Source organism: Syngnathoides biaculeatus, chromosome 5 (genome assembly GCF_019802595.1).
Source record: "Syngnathoides biaculeatus isolate LvHL_M chromosome 5, ASM1980259v1, whole genome shotgun sequence".
NCBI lineage: Eukaryota > Metazoa > Chordata > Actinopteri > Syngnathiformes > Syngnathidae > Syngnathoides > Syngnathoides biaculeatus.
This window is the reverse complement of record NC_084644.1, coordinates 30,891,331-30,910,903: the sequence shown is the minus strand read 5'-3', so window position 1 is coordinate 30,910,903 and position 19,573 is coordinate 30,891,331. Positions and strand designations below refer to the sequence as shown.

Below are 19,573 nucleotides of genomic sequence, written 5' to 3'. Positions count from 1 at the left end.
CCATCCATTTTCATTTTCGCTTATCCTTACAAGGGTCGCGGGAGTGCTGGACCCTATCCCAGCTGTCAACGGGCAGGAAGTGGGTTACACCCTGAAGTGGTTTTCCTGCCAATCGCAGTGCACATGGAGACAGACAACAGCCTCACTCACAATCACACCGAGGGGCAATTTAGAGTGCCCAATTACTTTTACTTATTAACGTTTTTGGGATGTGGGAGGAAACCCGAGTGCCTGGGGAAAACCCACGCTAGCAGAGTCACTGATGGTCTAGTGCAGGGTTGTCAAAGTCATTTTTCTCACGGACCACATTGTGGTTACGGTTTCCCTCAGAGGGCCATTACGACTGTGAAACAATACAAATATTTCATCATCTCATCGTATTTACATCATCAATTTATGATCTACTAAACAGAAATCAAATCATTTCTACTATTCATGTTTGGTAACACAAAAATGCTTGTAATATGTCAACTTGATCATATTTGATGCATGACAATTTGAAATTTGTGTACAGATTTTGACAAGAATAATTGAAATTGACATTCTAGATTTGATTCTGCAGGCCACATAAAATCACGTGGCGGGCCGGATCTGGGCCCTGGGCCTTGAGTTTGACACCTGCGGTCAAGCGGTACACAAGCCTGACTTAAGCGTCGGTTCGATTCCCAGTCAGTGATGGTATCGGTATGTGCCCTGTAACTGACTGGTCACCAGTTCAGGGTGTGATCTACCTTTCACCCGGAGTTAGGTGGCGTTGGCTCTAGCACTCTTGTGATCATTGTGAGGATAAGCACCTTGGAAAATGGACATGGACTGCATCTATCAGCCACATTTTCAAGTCTCTTCAGTCAATGTGACACTTGGCATTCTAGCTAACTCTTAATTTATAATAACCCCTACTCCATGTCTCTTTCCATCTTAACCGTGGTCAAGTAATTTGAACCCTGCTCTCAATTTCTTGATGTACTGCCTTTCCACCTGGTCTTCTTGATGCATAATGTATATTCATTTTTATAACTAATAAGAGATGGATAGGCTGTGACAGAAGAGAACATGAGCTGGGGAAAATGGATGCGCAGTCTGGAATGTTTATTGTTTTTTCTAATGTATTTGAGGTAGTAAGTCGTAGGCGTATCACACGAACAGTTTCTAACAGTAGATGGCGGTAATGCACCTTTGCTTTTGTTGCCAACCGCCATTAAACAGCAAGAGGAAGAAGAACTCTCTTTCCCAAAATACCTTGCGGGTGTGAGGTCATTGACGTCACCTCCCCAGTCCCCCACCTTCATCTTTCAGCAGTACTACAGAGAGAGAAAAGGGGGAGACTGGGCAAAAAGCTGTATAAGAACGCTGTAAGTGTAGGGTTTTTTTCGCTCGTACATTTGCCTTGTGTGATTTGGTTGGCTGTCAGTAACGTTCGCCGTTAACCCTGGCTCTAGTTCACACAAATATGAGCGGCAGCGGGCGGCCCAGGACCAGCTCATTCGCCGAGGCTCCCGGAGCCGCTACAGCCGTCGCCGTCACAGCAGTAGCCGGCGGAAGCGCGACAGGAAAGTCGGTGGCTTCGCAAGGCAGCGGAGGCAGCTCCACGAGCTTTGGAAACCTGAAACTACCACGTAAGCGTCCTATTTCAAGTGAACAGTCGCCGTACAGACCTTTTGTCACAAATGTCGTCCTCCTATGGGTTATATTAGATGGCGTTTTCGACATTTTCTCTAAATAATCTCGATCACAGTCTCTGAGCTAATCTCAGCTAGCAGGCTTTTGGCTAATTTTGGTTAGTAGTGTTTTTCTCTCAGTAATAAATGTAATTGAGAAGCTTTCAACACCCATTTTACACCACTATCGATTGTCGTGATATTTGGACGAAAATCTCAACGCGTTAACATTCACATTTTCAATTTCGTCCTCTTATCGTCACCTAGGCTAAGAGTTAGCGTTAGCATCCGTGCTTCAAATTTGTGCAAGCTCCTTTAGTTTCATGGAACTGAAATTTGTGAAAAACATTTTTTTAGTAACATTTGTGTCATACAATTAAACCCAGTGAGAGAGTGAGGGAGTTGTCATGCTCGGGCTATCTATGTTAGCATGAACACGGCACCTAAATTATAACTGGAAAAGACTCATATTGCATAGAACAAAATGTTAAGATGACCACTTCATCGAAAGTGACCTAGTTAAAATGTCTTCACTTCCCTTAGTATATGGCTGTAAAACCAACCTTCCAATATCCCATGAAAAAATGTATTCATAATGAACATCACCCAAGTTGTTGACAATTGGCTATATTAATATATCATCAATACTATCATTCCAAGTATATTTGAATACAAAAGCGACTTTATTTTTACCATTCTCACTTGTCTTTTGACATAGAACTGTAAATATCAGGTTGCCAATAAAGTTATTTAAAAAAAAAATGTCATCTGCATGGGAGAGACAAGACAGCTGAGAGATGACAAGTAATGCACGGATCAGACTGCAGGACAAATTTGCTCTTTCACGATTGCACTGTCAGACTGCTGCAATAATATGTATTCCGATACTACTGCATCAGGTTTTTTGCACTTGTTGACGGCACAAGTGGATCGCGCAGACTGTATTATTGGAAGAAAATGGGAGGGGGGGGTTCACCAGTGCTTAAGAGAGGACGTTTGTGTAAGGCTTGCTTGAAGTACATTCACATACTCTTAATATGCTACGGCTTGCAAGCATGCAACAAAATGTTACGTAGCCTAGCAAACTAGTGCTAGTGCACATGATTGTGTGTAAACATGCTGCTGTTATGTTAAACATATGATCTCACCAGAGCAGTGAAATCCAACCTTTTTGGAGCCAAGGCACAGACTACAGTTGAAAAATCTCACGCCACAACAACAAACAAAAAATTCACAAAAAGTAGATATATTCATTGCTGTATGTACTGTACTTACTCCCATCTAATAGATGACCATTACTTTGTTTTGTCATTATTCCTCACTGGCATAAATGGATGAACAAACTTTATTTATTGCAAATACATATTTGCTGAGCAATTAAGTGCAGAACTGAACAGGTCATTTATACAGACTTGTTACGCCATCTTGTGATCAGATCGGTGAGCGGTTATTGTTTTTTTAAACTCGCTGATTGATCCCAAAAATTCTGATCATGTATATTCTAAACCATGACCCTTCAAAATAAATAGCTTACATATAATTTGATTTTTTATTTTATTTTTTTAATTGAACCAGAATAGGGAAGACACTGGTGTCTAAGAAATTGCTGTCTCTTAATAGCAATTAATAATTACCTAATACTGCACTCAAATTTGTATGATGTATATCAGATTTTTATCAAATCTACATTTAGAAGAATCGTTTTTATGATCTGAAATGTATTATTCTGTGCTCCACCCCCAATTTTGGCAACAAAAATGCATATTCATCCTGTCCCCAAAAGTCTGAATTGTTACTTGAATCATATACAGTAGGGTAAATACAGTCTTCGGTGTTTCTTCCCTCTCTTCTTAATGGCTGCATCTGAAGCTAAAACGTATCCACTCATTTTTAGTTATATTTATTAATTAAAAGTGTTGACTATGACACAGCTGCTCCATTTAGAAATACCTTTCTCATTGATTTCACTTTGGATAAAAATGATGCTGAGGAACTTTAAAAGTGGCTGGCAATACATCATTATTATTACTCTTCTCTCCTGGCATCACTTTAAAACAAATACAAAGGAAGAACTCATTTCTGTGAACCTCCAATTATCGCAAGATAAGCATCCCAGACCAACCTGGAATAGCTTAAAATTCACCAATACAGAGGTCGTAGAAGAAAAACAAATTTCTTCTGCTTTCTTCACACACTTTAAACGCATGCAAACATATAAAAATGCACTTAAACATGTTAATCACTTAAAAGTATTCCTTAGCGACTGTTCATGCGCTCCTGCTCTCAAGAAATGGGAGTCATCACTTGTTTTGGAAACGGAACGAAAATAAGACTCAATGCCACAGTTCTCTAAATAAGTGTCAGTGTTCTTGCTACAAGATGTATTATGTGTTATCATATAATGTAAATTAAATTATTGTAAAAGTCTGTATTACTGTTGGTAATCTTCTCTTCCTCTTTGACATATTAATTACGCTGCATCTCTTCCAGTAGACCTCTCAGGCCCTCTCAACACATTATGGCACAGTGTGGTACTTCACTGAAACCATGCAACACAAAATTTGAGCTTGCCTGTATATTGTAAAAACCCATAAAGTAGGAATGCTAAAAAAAAAAAAAATAACTATAGTGATAATGGTGTTGCTTTTGTGGGGACTCCTCACAATCAGAAAATAAATTAGTAACATCTAAACATTAATTTTTTTTTTTCCTTCAAAAAATAATATTAAAAAAATACTGCCATGAAAATGTTGGCAGGTCTTAGGTGATTTAAAATTGTCTTTAAAGAGACCCTCAATATTCTATCATTTAGCAAATACAAATAATGTTGGTAGTCCTAAATTTTAATGATTAAAAATTAGTTGCTCAGCCCTTCTCCAAATGAATTTTTTACAGCGGTATCATTACTTACAGCTCGTGTGTTTTGCAAATTAGAATATCATCGACAAGTTAATTTGCGTCAGTTCAATTCATGAAATGTCTATTGCACAGATTCATTCAACATTGGAAAATACCCTTATTAAGGCAAAATCCTGCCCAATTTCTATATTTAAAAAACTGAAATTATCAAATACTCGTCACTGCATAGTGAATGCATTATTGGGAGGAATGTAGATTCAGTTTTTCTAAATATGCTAATTTGTAATTTGTGTGTGTAAGAATACAAACATTCCCTATTAGCATAAATAATATGTCTATACTCTTACTCAAAAAAAAAAGTCCATTAATTGAACTTGTGCCTTTCTCAAGAAAAGTTTATACGCTTCTGAAAATTATTTGATTAAAATAAAACTGAGATTCCTCACAATTGCAAGATGTAATTAAACTATCAAGCATTGAGACTTGCAATCAATAATCAGTAAGTACCTAAATGCAAGTACTGCTGCTTGTACTTGTGCTCCCTTAAAAAAAAAAGTGGTACCAGTGCACCCCTAACTGAGATGCAACCATGTATGTCAGTTGGCAGAGATCTGGTCTCTCAAGGAGAGATATTCAACAAGTTAGCCAGCAATAAATACAATCAGTTCTGCATTTCTAGTGTTTAGCGAGGAGTGGCATGATGACGCAGCGCTGGCTTTGCCATGTTTTTCTGTCTTGGCTGCTGAATGATGCATCGTCTTACTCCATTTTGACGCGCCCTAGTGATCCGGAGGGGTCCTGCTGAGACGTGCAAAGTGAACAAGCCCTGGGAAAATAGAGTAGCAGGTGTGCTACTGTCTACACCATTTTAATCACAGCACTCTGACGTAAGCGCTGTGCCACGTTCCATCTCTCTCCTTCACCAATGCCACTGCTCTTGGTGTTGATTCACCAAATTGCGCTCGACCTGAACCGCTTCGCCTGTACTAGGCCCAACACCCCCTGCTCGTCTCGAACCAGCTCTGTTAGTTACTGTCTAATCTCATTCTGCCCGTTTTTTTGTAAAACATCAGCCCAACGGTGTCACTATTTGACTACTTTCAGAATGTACGCCTTGTACTCTCTGAGAGAATACAACATTAAGCATCAGCTGACCCTGAATTATGCCAAGTCAACCTGTGGACTGGATTTAATGCATGTGTCGCTAATTGGAATGGGGACACGTTGAGATGATTTGAAATGTTTCTGAGCTGAACTTTATTACTGAAAACCCATTAAAAAAATTGTTCGCTTGAAGAAATGTGATGTAGCAGCGGAACATTTAGTTCATTTGGATTTCCAAACAAGTGTTATGGCAGCGCAGTGGACGACATGTTAAACACATCTTGTTCACAGTTCTGATGTTCTGGGTTCGAATCTCAGCGCCAGCTGTCCTATATGGAATTTGCATGTCCTGCAGTGCACATGTAGAGCAAAAAAAAAATCACACCTATGGGCAATTTAGTCTTTAATTCATCTAATTAATGTTTTTGGAATGTCAGAGGTAGTCAGTGTACTTGTAGAAATTCTACCCATACACAAGCAAACTCCACACAAGAAGGAGCTGAGACTCCAACAGAACACTAAGACAGGTGAATTAACACTATTCACATTGATGCTAAAAGTAAGTTACACATTGTTATATTAAAAAATAATAAAACACTGTCTTAACTAAGTGCAACAAATAGTGCCATACAGGTTGTTTTAGTTAAGGGTTTTGTGAGGTCAGGAAATGGTTTAATTCCATAACGATCATTAGAATTTTAAGGTTGCTCTATAAATATATTGCGTGTCCATATAAGAGTGTGTTGGTGAAATAGGTAAGAACAGTTTTAAAGGAAGATGGTCAACTACAACCTTTGGATACGTTTGGGGTCCACTTGTAACTTTATGCCAGCAAGGCATTAATTACTGCATCATATCTGAGTGGACACATAGGCAATACAGGGATTTGAGTGGAGAGGTAGATTATCGCTACAAGCATTTGGCATTTTGAAGCATATGTTTATCTTTTTTATCTGATTGGACAGCCTATGAGATGAATTTAAAATTGGCCTTCAGAGAAGTATTTATTGAGGGGGAAATATATATGCGTGTATGTAACGAGATGCTGCCGACCCACTTTGATTTTAACTTAAAACAGAAATATATTGAAATATATTACATAGAAATTTTGATTTATTTACTGTAAAATACTTTAGGGCGTTTTCATTTAACTTTATAAGACATGCTGTTGAGCCTGTACATTTTTTGTTAGAATTTTCGAACAGATGTCTCATCTAAGATTACTACCATATTACTATTATTCGTGCCTGAGCAGCGACCACTGCAACTGTCTTATTATTGTAGAAATTTATTCTCATTATTCTTATTCACGAATTGTTGCATTTTTTGAGGTCCTAAAGATACACCGATTCAAACCAACCTTTACACACACTGTTATTAAAAGCTTTTTCCTTTATGGAATGTTGTTGCCATGCCGACAAAACAAAATTATTTCGCTGTGACCAAAAAAAATTTATTCAACTCACCACAAATTCCCAAATCTTTTCAAAATTTCACACAGTTGCTCAGTGTCGCGGCCGGTAGACAAACTATTTATTTGTTGGAAAAGGGCCACATACTGGCAAACTAGATTTCTAATTTAATTAAAACTCAAGGTGAAATTGACTGAAATGATAGAGACTTTCTGAGGTTCTTCAACTCTGATACTGAAGAAGACAACTTTAGTGGGTTAAGAGAACAGGAGGAGTATAATAAAAATGAATTTTCTGTTATGTTTGAGCTGCTTATCAGCCATGTTACAGTCACTATAAGGAAACAAGGTATGTCAAACACTTACAATGTCTTTCTGCATGAATATCTAATTTCATATTGTACACACTGTATCTATAGTTCAGTGCGTCTAGTGTATAGGGGGACCGGGGAGATACAGAGAGTGGGCGTGGTTTATTAACCGGTGCGTGCTGTCGTCCGGAAAATATGGTCATATTTGGAATCAGTATCGGCCCTGAAATAAACATGTCTATTTGATCACTGTTTGGAAAGTTCAGGTTTTTAGCCCACTGATTTTTAATTTTTCTTTTTAATGTCCCCTTATTTTACAGGTGACAGTGGCAAAGTCACTACTGTGGTGGCCACACCGGGCCAAGGCCCTGACCGCCCGCAGGAAGTGTCTTACACAGACATCAAGGTCATAGGAAATGGCTCCTTCGGTGTAGTCTACCAGGCGCGTCTCATTGACAGCCAAGAGATGGTGGCCATCAAAAAAGTGCTCCAAGACAAACGGTTTAAGGTAAATGTACATATTGAGTAGGGATTCCATTTTTTATTTGTGGGACTATTGGTCGCAAAAAGAAAAAAAAAAACATTCACCCTTTATTCCTCTTCATATTCCTGTGCTCGTGTGGCCAATAATGCCCAAATTTCATCATGTGAACGATGCATCGGCCCGCGCAGCCCCTATGTATCACTTGACGTTGCACAGGGCAAAAATGGTTGCTGCGTCTATAATGCCTTGGACATCATCTTGATTGGTGCGTTTTAGTCACATGCTGTGATGACGTACTCACTGTTTATCCCGGTTCCACATACCGCTAACATCTTCTTGATCGATTATGCAGCGTAATTTAACATATTGTTTATGTCCATTGTTCAAGCAGACACTTTACATGGTCACCATTGTTGTTGCTTTGTTCCTTGGTATGGAAAGGAATGTTAAAACAACTACCAGAAATGGCCCAAAAACATAGAGGAAATAGCCACAGCTGTAGCCACACCCCGACTTGGAGGGGAACTGCAGTACATTTTCAAAACTGTGCAAGTGGGTTGCAGTTGTGTACAACGGCGTGCGGGATAGCCGCTGTGACGTCAGTGTAGTCACCGCCCACGCGAATATAAAACCTTTATGTGCATGCTTCATTTAACTTCTCCATTCTGAACATATTACCCTTCTTTTTGGTTTATAGAATAGAGAGCTGCAAATTATGCGCAAGTTGGATCACTGCAACATTGTGAGGCTACGTTACTTCTTCTACTCCAGTGGTGAAAAGGTATGTATACGTTATCGTTCCGACTTTTTTTTCTTGAAGCTGTGTTGGCAGTGACATTTTGAGATGGCAGTCATACGAATCGCGCTGAAGCTCCTGATTATTTTAATAATTGTTGATTAACTGTCGACGATGGGATGACATAAAACATTTTAAGTTAACATTTCCTTTATTAAAAACTGGATATAGCATTTCAAAAAATACCTATCATTGTTTTACAACATAAAAGCATATATTTTCAAAAGTTTTGATGAAACGTAAGGAAAATTAAACTGTACTGCCGATTTGTTTGGTGAGATCGGTATCATCCGATCATGAGCATTTTGTGCTGAACAGTTGATTGGCTTTGTAACTTGCCGATCAATTACGTAATTGATTGCGCAAAATTAATTTACTCCGTCGCCATCATCCCTCGTATATTTAAATACTATATTAAATACTTTTTTTTTCTTTATTAAAGATTACTCAAGTGTCTTTTGACTTCGACCTGCAAATATCTGATTGCCACTACAGTGGTACCTCTACTTATGAACGTCTCTGGTAACGAAAAAAATTCAGGTTACGGAATGCCTCCTCGGAAAAGCCAAAAGGATGTTTTGCACAAAACACACCGCCTTTATTTACCTTTGAGGGGCGTGCCTCTAGCGTCCTGTCCCACGCCCACACTTCCCCCTGTAACGTCTACATGCGGTCCTCTCACTTGTCCACTTTTCCTTTATATAAGCAGCATGTTGGCAGAAAATACTCCCAGTCAGTTACCGATTTTGGACGTTGGTCCACACATTATAAGGCGCTCTGTCAATTTTGGAGAAAATTTAAGACTTATGTATGCCTAATTGTTGTGAAAATACAGTAAACTACATCAGGGGTGTCAATACACAGATGCACGCACTAGTGCAAAATAACATTCGAGAGGTTGTAAGGTACAAGCTGCTGTATGAGGCTTGTGGCGTTAGATCCGGTTCGGGTATTAGCTTGAGGACAGCCTGAATGGCTGCTTATTTAGCCAGTCAGGCAGTGCCGACCGTTGTTTCTCCATACATCATCACAGTATCTTGTCTTGGAATGGATGTTTTGGTGATCAAAAAAAATAATAATAAAAATCTGATCTACGCTGAAGATGAAGTTTTCAGGAGGTGATGATTTTTGAGGATTTTGAAATATTGGTGGGGTGATGTACTGGCCCAAGGCCACCATTAACGTTGGACCATGTCTGTATGTTTTGAATCATAACCTTTCTTTTTGTGTAGGTCCATATGCGACTGCTTCTGGGTGTAGATCCGATCCTGGAGTGTGATTCGCCAGCTAGTGACTGTTTTAGGGTTTTAATTGGCAAATTAGTTTTAGAAGTTAACTACTTCATAATTGTTGCTTTTAGCCTTTCATGTCACCTTTTCATGTATATTTAAAGGTCTACTGACACACAAAGCATAATTTTTAGTATGTTTTTTATTTAAAAAAAAAAAAAAAGAGAGAGAGAAAAAAAATCAGCCGGAATGGACCCATCTGTTTTTTCACCACGCCAGGATGTTGTCGTATATGGAATTTTGCATCTCCCATAATGAAAATCCTCTTGAAGCATTTGTGTTGGAGAAGAACCAGGAAGTGATATTTTTTTACAGTAGAGGCGTCGAATGTTCATATTGGTTTATAGCTATTGTACCAGCAAAAAATTACTTTTTAAATTTTTCTTTCATTGTGATAGCCAAAATGCCGGCTCGTTGTATTGCTGGATTTTGCTCAAACACTCTGCGGGATGAATTCACTCCTCACAATTTTTCAAAACACCCAGTCTGTCGTGAAAAATGGATTGCACAGGTGAAAAAGGACAAGAGCTTTGTAGGTTCTAAATGACAGGTAGGTGTGTATAGAGCTATTTAAAAAAAAAAAAAAGTTGTGGGGGATGTATTTGCCTCACAGTTTATGGCATATGTTACGTGTGAATTTAGAATAAATCCCCTTGGTGATACGGGCAAAATATAACAAAGCACTTGTATTGCATTCAAGACAATTTAATCACACAGAATATAACACAAAACAATAACAAAGTAGAAGTGCAAAGATAGTTTAGTAGCATGTAACACAAGCTAGCTAGCTAACTAGATGTCCACTCACCAAACTTGAAAGAGTTCTCCAAAAGGAGCAATAATAAAAAGCTCCGTTTGCGGCCAAAGACATAAGTCTTCTCTCAGAACATAACAAAAGCTCCGCGTCATAACTTCATAAGGTACGCCAGCGTTGTTGTCGTCCGCCGGCCCGGCGTTAGCTTCGACGCGAAGGTGGATCGGGCGGGGAGATGGTTTGGCCACGTGCAGGGAGGAGAAAGGAGCTCACATTAATCAATGCGAGATATCTTTACACACATGCATATACATGCACTTGTACACGTGTCTATCTATCGAATATTCCACATTTTCACTCCGCTGCCAAAGGTTGCACCACATGCAGCTACAGCAGTTCAAAAGACCACAGTCTCCCTAGATGATTTCCCCTCCCCCCATCTTCACCCCATGACGTTGCACTTAGCATCAGTGAGGCTGACAGCCTAACGATGTTGCGCTGGACATTTGGCACCAACTCTAGCCTTAGGCAGGCTGCCGATTGGCTGTCTGGGCATCGCCAGGTCCACTTTGCGCAGTCACAAAGTGTGTGTGTGTGTGTGTGTGTGTGTGTGTGTGTGTGTGTGTGTGTGTGTGTGCCTCCAATCCTGATTTATTTATTTATTTATATATTTTTTTTTTTGCATGTTAGTCACACTTAAATGTTTTCCATCGTCAAACAAAAGTAGTCAAAGACAAGTTAACTTAAGTGAACTCAAGTTGACACAAAATGCAGTCAGGGCTCTGGCTGGGCCATTCAAGAACACGTCGTTATTCTGAATCCACTGCTTTGTTTTACCTGTGTGCTTAGGCTCATTGTATTGTTGGAAGATAAGTCTTTTGCCCAGTCTGAGGTCCTGAGCACTCTGGCAAAGGTTTTCATCCAGGCTATTCCTGTACTTAGATACATTCATTTTTCCTTAAATTCCAACCAGTCTTCCTGTCCCTGTATCTTGGCGAAAGGGGGGAAAAAACACCTCCACAGCATTATGCTCCCACTATCGTGCTTCACTGTTAGGACTTTATTGGGCAGGTAATGAAAATTGCCTGGTTTTCTCCACCTATATCGCTTGGAATTAAGGCCAAGAAGTTCTACCTTGCTCACATCAGAGCAATCATATTTCTCACCACCGTAGTCATTTACACGTTTTTTGTGTGTCTTGCACTGAGGAGAGTCTTCCGTTGGATCACTCTGGTGGAGGACTGAGTGTTGACTGACTTTCTAGAACTTTCTCCCATCTCCCGACGGCATCACTAGAGCTTCGTCACAGTGATCTTGTTCTTTTTTTATATCTCTCACCAAGGCTCTTCTCCAATTGCTGTTTGGCCAAACAGACAGGTCTAGGTAGGGTTCTGGTTGTCCCAAACATCTTCCATTTAAGGATTAAAGAGGGAGAGAAGCTCTTAAAGGACCTTAACTGCAGCAAAATTGTTTTTGTAACCTTGGCCACATTTGTGCCTTGCCACAATTCTGTGTCTGAGTCCTTCAGGCAGTTCCTTTGACATTGTGATTCTCATTTGGTCTGACATGCACTTTGAGCAGTAATGTCTAATATAGAGACTGGTGTGTATCTTTCCTAATCAAGTCCAGTCAGTATAATCAAACACAGCTGGACTCCACTGAAGGTGTAGAAGCATGTCAAAGATGATCAGAAAAAATGGACAGCACCAGAATTAAATCTGTCATAGCAAAGCCTCTGAATACTTATGACCGTGTGGTTGTTGTTTTTAATAAATCTGCAAACATTTCCACAATTTTTTTTCTGTCACTACAAAGGGCTAGGTGTAAATAAATAGTTATAGCAATCCGTTGCGCTATAACAAAGTGAAACATTCAAGGGGGTGTGCGTACCCACTGTACAAAACGAGGGAACATTCAATGGCTGCATTCGTATGTTCCTCAACATAGACTCTCCGCACTTTGATTTTTAGCTACAATATTAAATTATGAGTATGGTTAAGGTTTATTGTATATGCTGTCTTGATACGGGTGGATGGGTGGATTTCACATCATACAACATACAACACTGTTTTTGATCAAGTGATACATCTGCAATGTTGCACCTGCATAGTTATAGATGAATGAAGTGTGATCTCCATGTAGTTGTAAACAACTCCCATGTTTCCCCTTTTCTGTTTTATGCAGAAAGATGAAGTCTACCTGAATCTGGTGCTTGACTTCGTCCCGGAGACTGTCTACAGGGTGGCTCGGCACTTCAATAAGGCCAAAACAACCATCCCCATCATTTATGTTAAGGTAAACACCGCATTCTCATTGTGTCTTTGCTTTTTCCTCACTTTAAACAGAGATTCTTACAAAATATCGAGTTGAATGCAACAAAATTAAATCTGGAATAGACTGAAAGTAAAGGCTCTTTCCTTAAGGTGATTGAGCCTGTGGATCTTTTCCCAATTGGCTCTTGAAGGATTACAGTAGCAGGGAAGGAGGAAAAGCTACTTGACTCAGTCTTTTAAAAGTTAAAGCTATTAAAGGGTGTTCTTTGTGTCTTGCAGCAGAGAGGGAAAAAAAATTCTGATTTTCTTATGGGCCAAATCACTGCTTCATTCAGCTTCCAGTTTCCTCAAAGCTTTGAGACACATCTTACTCATCCTTCTGCCTCTAGGGTTACATTTCCGTCACAGCATGTCTTAACCTCACTCAATTTCTCCGCCTGTTCAAGCAGTGTTGCGCCAATTTTAGCCTTTGTATTTTATCATGATGTGATGCGTCGTGAGGTTTTTAATGACGATGATGGCGGTGATTTGTCATGTGGGGATGTTTTACCCTCTGCCAACAACCACTCCCCAAGTTTTGTGAATTTTCCTATTCTGAAAAATGTAATTTTTTTCCAAATGAAAAGCATGTATGATTTTTAAAGGCCCCATATTTGGCCAATTAGACCTCTCTAAAATGGACAATACAAAAGAATCATTTCAAAAAACACTTTGGTTTTGTCTGACAGTTATGTATCTGCTTTGGCCGTATTTGGCCAAGACTACTCCCTTTCCTCTGATTGGTTGCCTCCGTATAGAAGACCCACTTACGAGCACACGTGTTTATGTTGAGGGCGCTGTATCGGAAACAGAAAGAGAAGGTGGAGATCTGACGTACATAAGGTCGGGAGATTTGAGTGACTTAATTACAGTGCACTCTGGAATGCGTGTATGATTTTAGTTTTTCTATGCGTGGATGATTTCATGTTTATTGAGACACCATTGAAACAACTGGTTTGCCAAAACACAGGACCTTTGATCCCCAATGAAAAGCATGTCTCGCCATATTTTCCGAGTTTTGCCAAATAATTAAATGCATACTGTACCGCAAAAGTTTTAGCCTTGGTCCACATACATACTACACAAATATTGCTTCCCCCAGGGGAAAGAAAAATAGCACTTTTCCTCTATGAAAAGCATGGACCTTCATATATATGTAGTGTTTTGCTCAAATAAAAAGCATACAGTCCCAAATGAAGTTTTTCAAATCTGAGATGTACTGCATCACCATTTTTTGTCCCTTTTTGCATACCATGTATTACCATAATTTTACATTGTTTCCCCAGTGATAAGCTTCTCTTAAGTTCACTAATTTATTACGAACGCCCCCACCCCTGCCGAAAAAGGAGTGCATATCCCCATGTGGGTTTTTGCTGAATGAAAATATTTACAAGTTTTGAGTCCCCACCTCTTAAACATTTACTTTTTGTTCATTCAAAACCACATTTCTGTAAAAGGTGAGTTACTACCAGATTAAAAGACTGCATTTCGAAATTTTGAGTTTTCCTCCATGATTTTTTCCCCCCAATGTTAAACTTGTATGTGTACTTTTTAGCTTTTTTTTCCCCCATTCAAATTTTAGAATGTCACAGTAGTTTTATTGCGCTGCGGTTGGTGTGCAACACTACGAACTGACCATTTCTATGCTTGACTTTATGACATGGAAGAATTCCCATGAATATATAGTGTTTGGGGAGAAAAGGGAGTGATAATCATAATTCTGTCGAATAGCCGTTGCACAACTATAGGAGTGTGAGTCACAATTAACACCACCACCCACATTTGTAAGCCACAGCCTTAGTTGACTCAAGCTTAGTATAGGCATGTACAGCTCTAGTAAAACTCCAAGACTATGAATAAAAAAATCTGCGCCGTTTTAATGCATTGAAACATTTTGTCCATCTCACCAGGTGTATATGTACCAGCTGTTCAGGAGCCTGGCTTATATCCATTCCCAGGGTGTGTGTCATAGAGATATCAAACCCCAAAACCTCTTGGTGGACCCAGAGACAGCCATCCTCAAGCTCTGTGACTTTGGCAGGTTAGCAGCACACTTTACACCCATATATCTTCAACATTCTTTCCATTGGCATGCGCGTCAGCTTTCTTACGTGTTTTCTTTTGCTCGTATGTTTAACCAAATTGATTGTTTCAAAATTTCGTAGTAGCTTGAACTCACCGAATATGGGGCCAGAACTTACTCTTAAAAGTGTTACTATTTATTGTAGGCAATGATTTACAAAAGGCATAACAATATGGCCTTTATAAAGATACACCGATTGTAACATGAGGTAATGTTTGAATTCAAAGTTGTTGTACCCATTGAAGGCATAAAGTTACAAGTAGTACCTTAAGTTTAATTAAGTGTGAGTCTCTAATGTGAATTAATATGCTCACCAACCGTACTTCCCTAATTGTTTCTGTCTACTGTCGCTTTCTCACACAGCGCAAAGCAATTAGTCCGGGGTGAGCCCAATGTGTCGTATATCTGCTCGCGGTACTACCGTGCCCCAGAACTCATCTTCGGCGCTACAGACTACACATCCAACATCGACATCTGGTCGGCAGGCTGCGTGCTGGCCGAGCTGCTGCTGGGCCAGCCCATTTTCCCGGGGGACAGTGGTGTGGACCAGCTAGTAGAAATAATCAAGGTACATACATCAGGGAGTTGAATCTGACAAGATTCAATACGAGAGCACTATTGGAAATTCTGACTTTTACAAAGATGATAATACATAATTGTAAGTAACGTTCCAAACACCTGTCTCAGGTTCTTGGAACTCCGACAAGGGAACAGATCAGAGAGATGAACCCCAACTACACAGAGTTCAAATTCCCACAGATTAAGGCTCACCCTTGGACAAAGGTAATTAATTAGTGTTGAATGACTCACTGGTGTCAAATCAATATCTCTCTTCAACTCTGTTTTATCTCATCCCGCATGACTGTTGCTTGCTATAATGTGCTGACTTCTACTTTCAAGCCAACAGTTGTAATTTGGACCACCTACAAACACCTTGCATACTGTACATCATGAGACTGCAGATAGGGGGATTTGTTTTGCAACCTGTAGGCTGCTGTTTTGGTTAGTAACGGAGCACAACCGTCTGTAATTAGTTATGAGGGAGGCGTTCCGTGGCCCTCTGATGAAATACTACACATATGTCTGACTGTTGTTTATTAAAATATATGATTTACTGTAGGAGCAGCTCAGAAGAGCGTTGGAAGTTATGAGGATTGACAAATGTATGACTCAAAACAAAAAGTCAAACTTCAGTTTTTAATGGGAAATACTGTTTTCTGCTCATCTTAAGCACCTTAAGTCAAAATGTTACGTAACTGTGATAGCCCTTTGGGGACCTCACAAGTATTTGACTTCTTTTTAAAGCCTAAAAAAAATTACATTTTGAATTTGTATAAAATGGATAGATGTAATTGTGTGACTTTAAAATTGGTCAATTCATTTATTTTTCATTTTAATAAAAAAAAATGAGTGGTAGAAGATGGATGTTGAAAAGGCCTGTTTTCTTTTTTGCTTATTTTTTCCTCAGTTCTGTATTTGTATATTTTAATTAAAAAGATATTCATCAAAAATTCTAAAACTTGGCCTCCCCCCCATTTTTTTTCATGAAAAAATAGCAGCCTGAATTTAAAATCTTTGCAATTTTATTTTTAGTTGTAAAAATATTTTTTTGAAAGCCTCTATTTCCCACCCCCTTTTTTGTGTTGTTCATTAAGAAGACTCAAAAGCTGGAATTTGGAATCTATCAATTCATTTTGTTTGTGTTCTAAACCAATTAATTGAAAAGCCGCCTTTAGATTGTAGCTTTTTCCGTTTTTATTTTTTGCCAGTGAGAAAACGTGCATCTGGTGTTGTTGTTTTTTCCCGTTTCTTTTTTTCATCTCCCCCCCCAGTTATGCCCCAAAATGTAAAGTCCTTGGCAGAGGTAAAAAAAAAAAAAAAAAAATCTTACTGTAATGCCTTTTAGGTGTTTAAGCCCCGCACGCCGGCAGAGGCCATTGCGCTCTGCTCTCGACTTCTGGAGTACACACCAGTCACCCGTCTGTCTCCACTAGAAGCCTGCGCACACGCCTTCTTCGATGAGCTGCGCCAGCCCAACACCCGCCTGCCTAGTGGGCGGGAACTGCCTCTCGTCTTCAACTTCAGTCCCGTCGGTCGGTACACACTCGTCAATCCTGAAAAAGTTGATGGGGAGTGAAATTCGTTGGGTTGTTTTTTTCATGTGCCTTCTGTCGTCTCTTCTCAGAGCTATCTATCGATCCCCAGTTGAATTCAACTCTCATTCCTCCTCACGCTCGTGCACAGACAACACCTGCCTCACATGGTATGTAGAAAACACTCACACACACTTGCAAATTTTTTTGCAAACATTTTGTTGGTATGTTTTTCCCCAATAGTCCTATTGAACATGCACAAACTGTTTTGTCATCCATCCATTTTTCCTACTGCTTATACTCACTGGGATTGTGGGTGTGCTGGTGCTGATCATTTCTTTTAGATATTGTATTTGATTTATTAGTCATGCAATGCTACTATATGCTGAAGCCTTTCTGTGGAATATTAAAGTAACATTTTTTTTTTTTTTTACATTTAACCGTTGTCGCTCTGCAGATGGAAGTGTGTCAGACAGTACCGCCCAGCCCGGCTCGGCGCCAGGCTCCATCAGCAACAGTACCTGAGAAGCCAACATCGTACACACCCTACCAACAGCACCCCGTCATGATTTTATTGTTTTTATCTTCCCATTCTGCTTTTCTTGTTCTCAACACTTAGACTTTATACATATGCACAGATGTCATGAATTGCTGTTTCCCCCATGATAGGCTTCATATATATAAGATGACTTTATAAGTCCAGGTTATGTGGGATGTTTGGGGTTGAACATGCATTCTCTATATTATGGACTTTTTATCCCCTGTTTTCTGTTTATTTTTCCAGTAGCTCACTTTATGTGCAGCAGCCATTTGGCTTTCGGAGAATGACAATCACATACACTGCTCCTTAAAAAAAAAAAAAAAAAGGGTACAAAAAAACTGCTCCTTCAGAGTGTCATTTTGTACCCTTAAAAAAATCCATTTAGTTTTTTTTTTTTTTTTTTTTTTTAAACAGGCAGAACATCAGTTGGTTTTTAGATTAGGTGATTTTCAAATTAATGACAAATGAAGCACACTACAGAAGCCGTTCTTTTTCCTCCTTTAACTTGCCCATTTAATGCGTGAGTGGGGAGCTTCTGTACAAATATTTGGCATACAAACCGACTTGATTGGTCATCCAAACTGGATAGTGTTTCAGGAGGCCGTTATTGTCGTCGTCATCATGGCCAAGAGCTACTTCCTCCCAAGGAGTCCTCAACTTCCAGTTGCAGATCATGAACTTTATTCCCCCCCCCCCCATGTTCTTCCTCTTCCACCACAACACCGCTAATCTGTAAATATCAACTAGCAGTTATTTTATTTTTTATCATTATTCTATTGTTGTTCTTGTAATTATTTTTTTCCTCCAGTAGATGGCGGGTCCTAGCGACAAGACTGTTTTATTCTGTGTCGCAATCTGTAAATACTATACGACTTGGTTTTTTTGTTTTGTTTTTTGGCCCCTGGTTCCGGAGGCCGATAAAGGAAAAAAAAAAAATTATCACTTCTTATTCTCTCTCCTTCCATTTCTCCCGTCTTGACTTCCCTTCCGCTTCCAGTTGTCTTTACTGTTATTATTTATTGTAGATTTTTTTTGTATATTTTAAAAATATGTAGTAGTAGTAGCAGAAAACTGTCACATCAAAGATACTGTACATCGACTCGGAGCGCTTGTTTCTGTTGACTTTCAATGTGAACAGAATGTTACAAGGCTTGTTACTCGTTTGTGTGCGTGAGAGCGAGTGTGTAGTAAAAGGGGGGTGAAAACAGAATCTTCCATTGACTGTCTCCTGATTCCAGCCCACTGTTGTAGGCCGTGGTGTTTTAATGTCAGGTTTTAATTTTCTTTTAAAACCCTTTCGGACCTCCCACGTTCTTTACCGACCTCATTTGTGGAGAGACCAGCGAAATGTTCGGATAGAGGAGAAGAAAGAGGGATGGATGGAGAGAGAGACCGCATTTTGTTTGTCTCTAAAATAATTAAACTCCTTAATAAAGTGATGAAGGTTGACGGCTCCACATTGCCATGTTTTAATTGCACCGCGGTAATGGAGACTCCAAACATGTCACCACATTCCCCAATCGCCATGGGAACAGGGTGATGTGATTGCTGCCTGTATCATTTCATGCTGACGGGGGACAAAGTGACTGTCTCAAATTGTCAAGTCAGTTTGAACTTGTTTTAACTGTACTAACAATGTTAAAGTAAAAATTTTACATTATTTTCCGTCATATAAGTATAAAGAAACTATTAACTAGCGACTAATCTAAGGTCATAACCTCCTCCACCATAAATTTAGTTGCGGGAGGCTCCAGATGATGACTTTTTAACATCTGTAAACAGTATAATGATACGTCAACCACTGTATCAACTAGAATTTTGTAGAACTACTCACCTTTTCAAAGTGGACAATTGTATAATGAAACTAAAAGAGTAAAA

The 19,573-nt window shown here is 39.4% G+C and overlaps 1 protein-coding gene across 1 annotated transcript; it reads left to right on the top strand.

The window, feature by feature from the left end:
- Nucleotides 1-1,198: 1,198 nt before the first annotated feature.
- Nucleotides 1,199-18,595, top strand: gsk3ab (glycogen synthase kinase 3 alpha b). Its single transcript, XM_061819797.1, has 11 exons — nt 1,199-1,352; nt 1,440-1,616; nt 7,664-7,851; nt 8,525-8,608; nt 12,851-12,961; nt 14,889-15,019; nt 15,425-15,629; nt 15,749-15,844; nt 16,968-17,154; nt 17,247-17,324; nt 17,612-18,595. The coding sequence occupies exons 2-11, from the start codon at nt 1,451-1,453 to the stop codon at nt 17,677-17,679; spliced, it is 1,314 nt and encodes a 437-aa protein (XP_061675781.1). The 5' UTR covers nt 1,199-1,352; nt 1,440-1,450; the 3' UTR covers nt 17,680-18,595.
- Nucleotides 18,596-19,573: the final 978 nt, after the last annotated feature.

What these genes read in the sequence shown, in the direction of transcription:
- gsk3ab (XM_061819797.1), top strand. Translation starts at nt 1,451, where the DNA reads ATGAGCGGCAGCGGGCGGCCCAGGACCAGCTCATTCGCCGAGGCTCCC. An exon ending in TCTACTCCAGTGGTGAAAAG is followed by an intron (nt 8,609 to 12,850) that starts GTATGTATACGT and finishes TGTTTTATGCAG; the next exon opens with AAAGATGAAGTCTACCTGAA. An exon ending in AGCTAGTAGAAATAATCAAG is followed by an intron (nt 15,630 to 15,748) that starts GTACATACATCA and finishes CACCTGTCTCAG; the next exon opens with GTTCTTGGAACTCCGACAAG.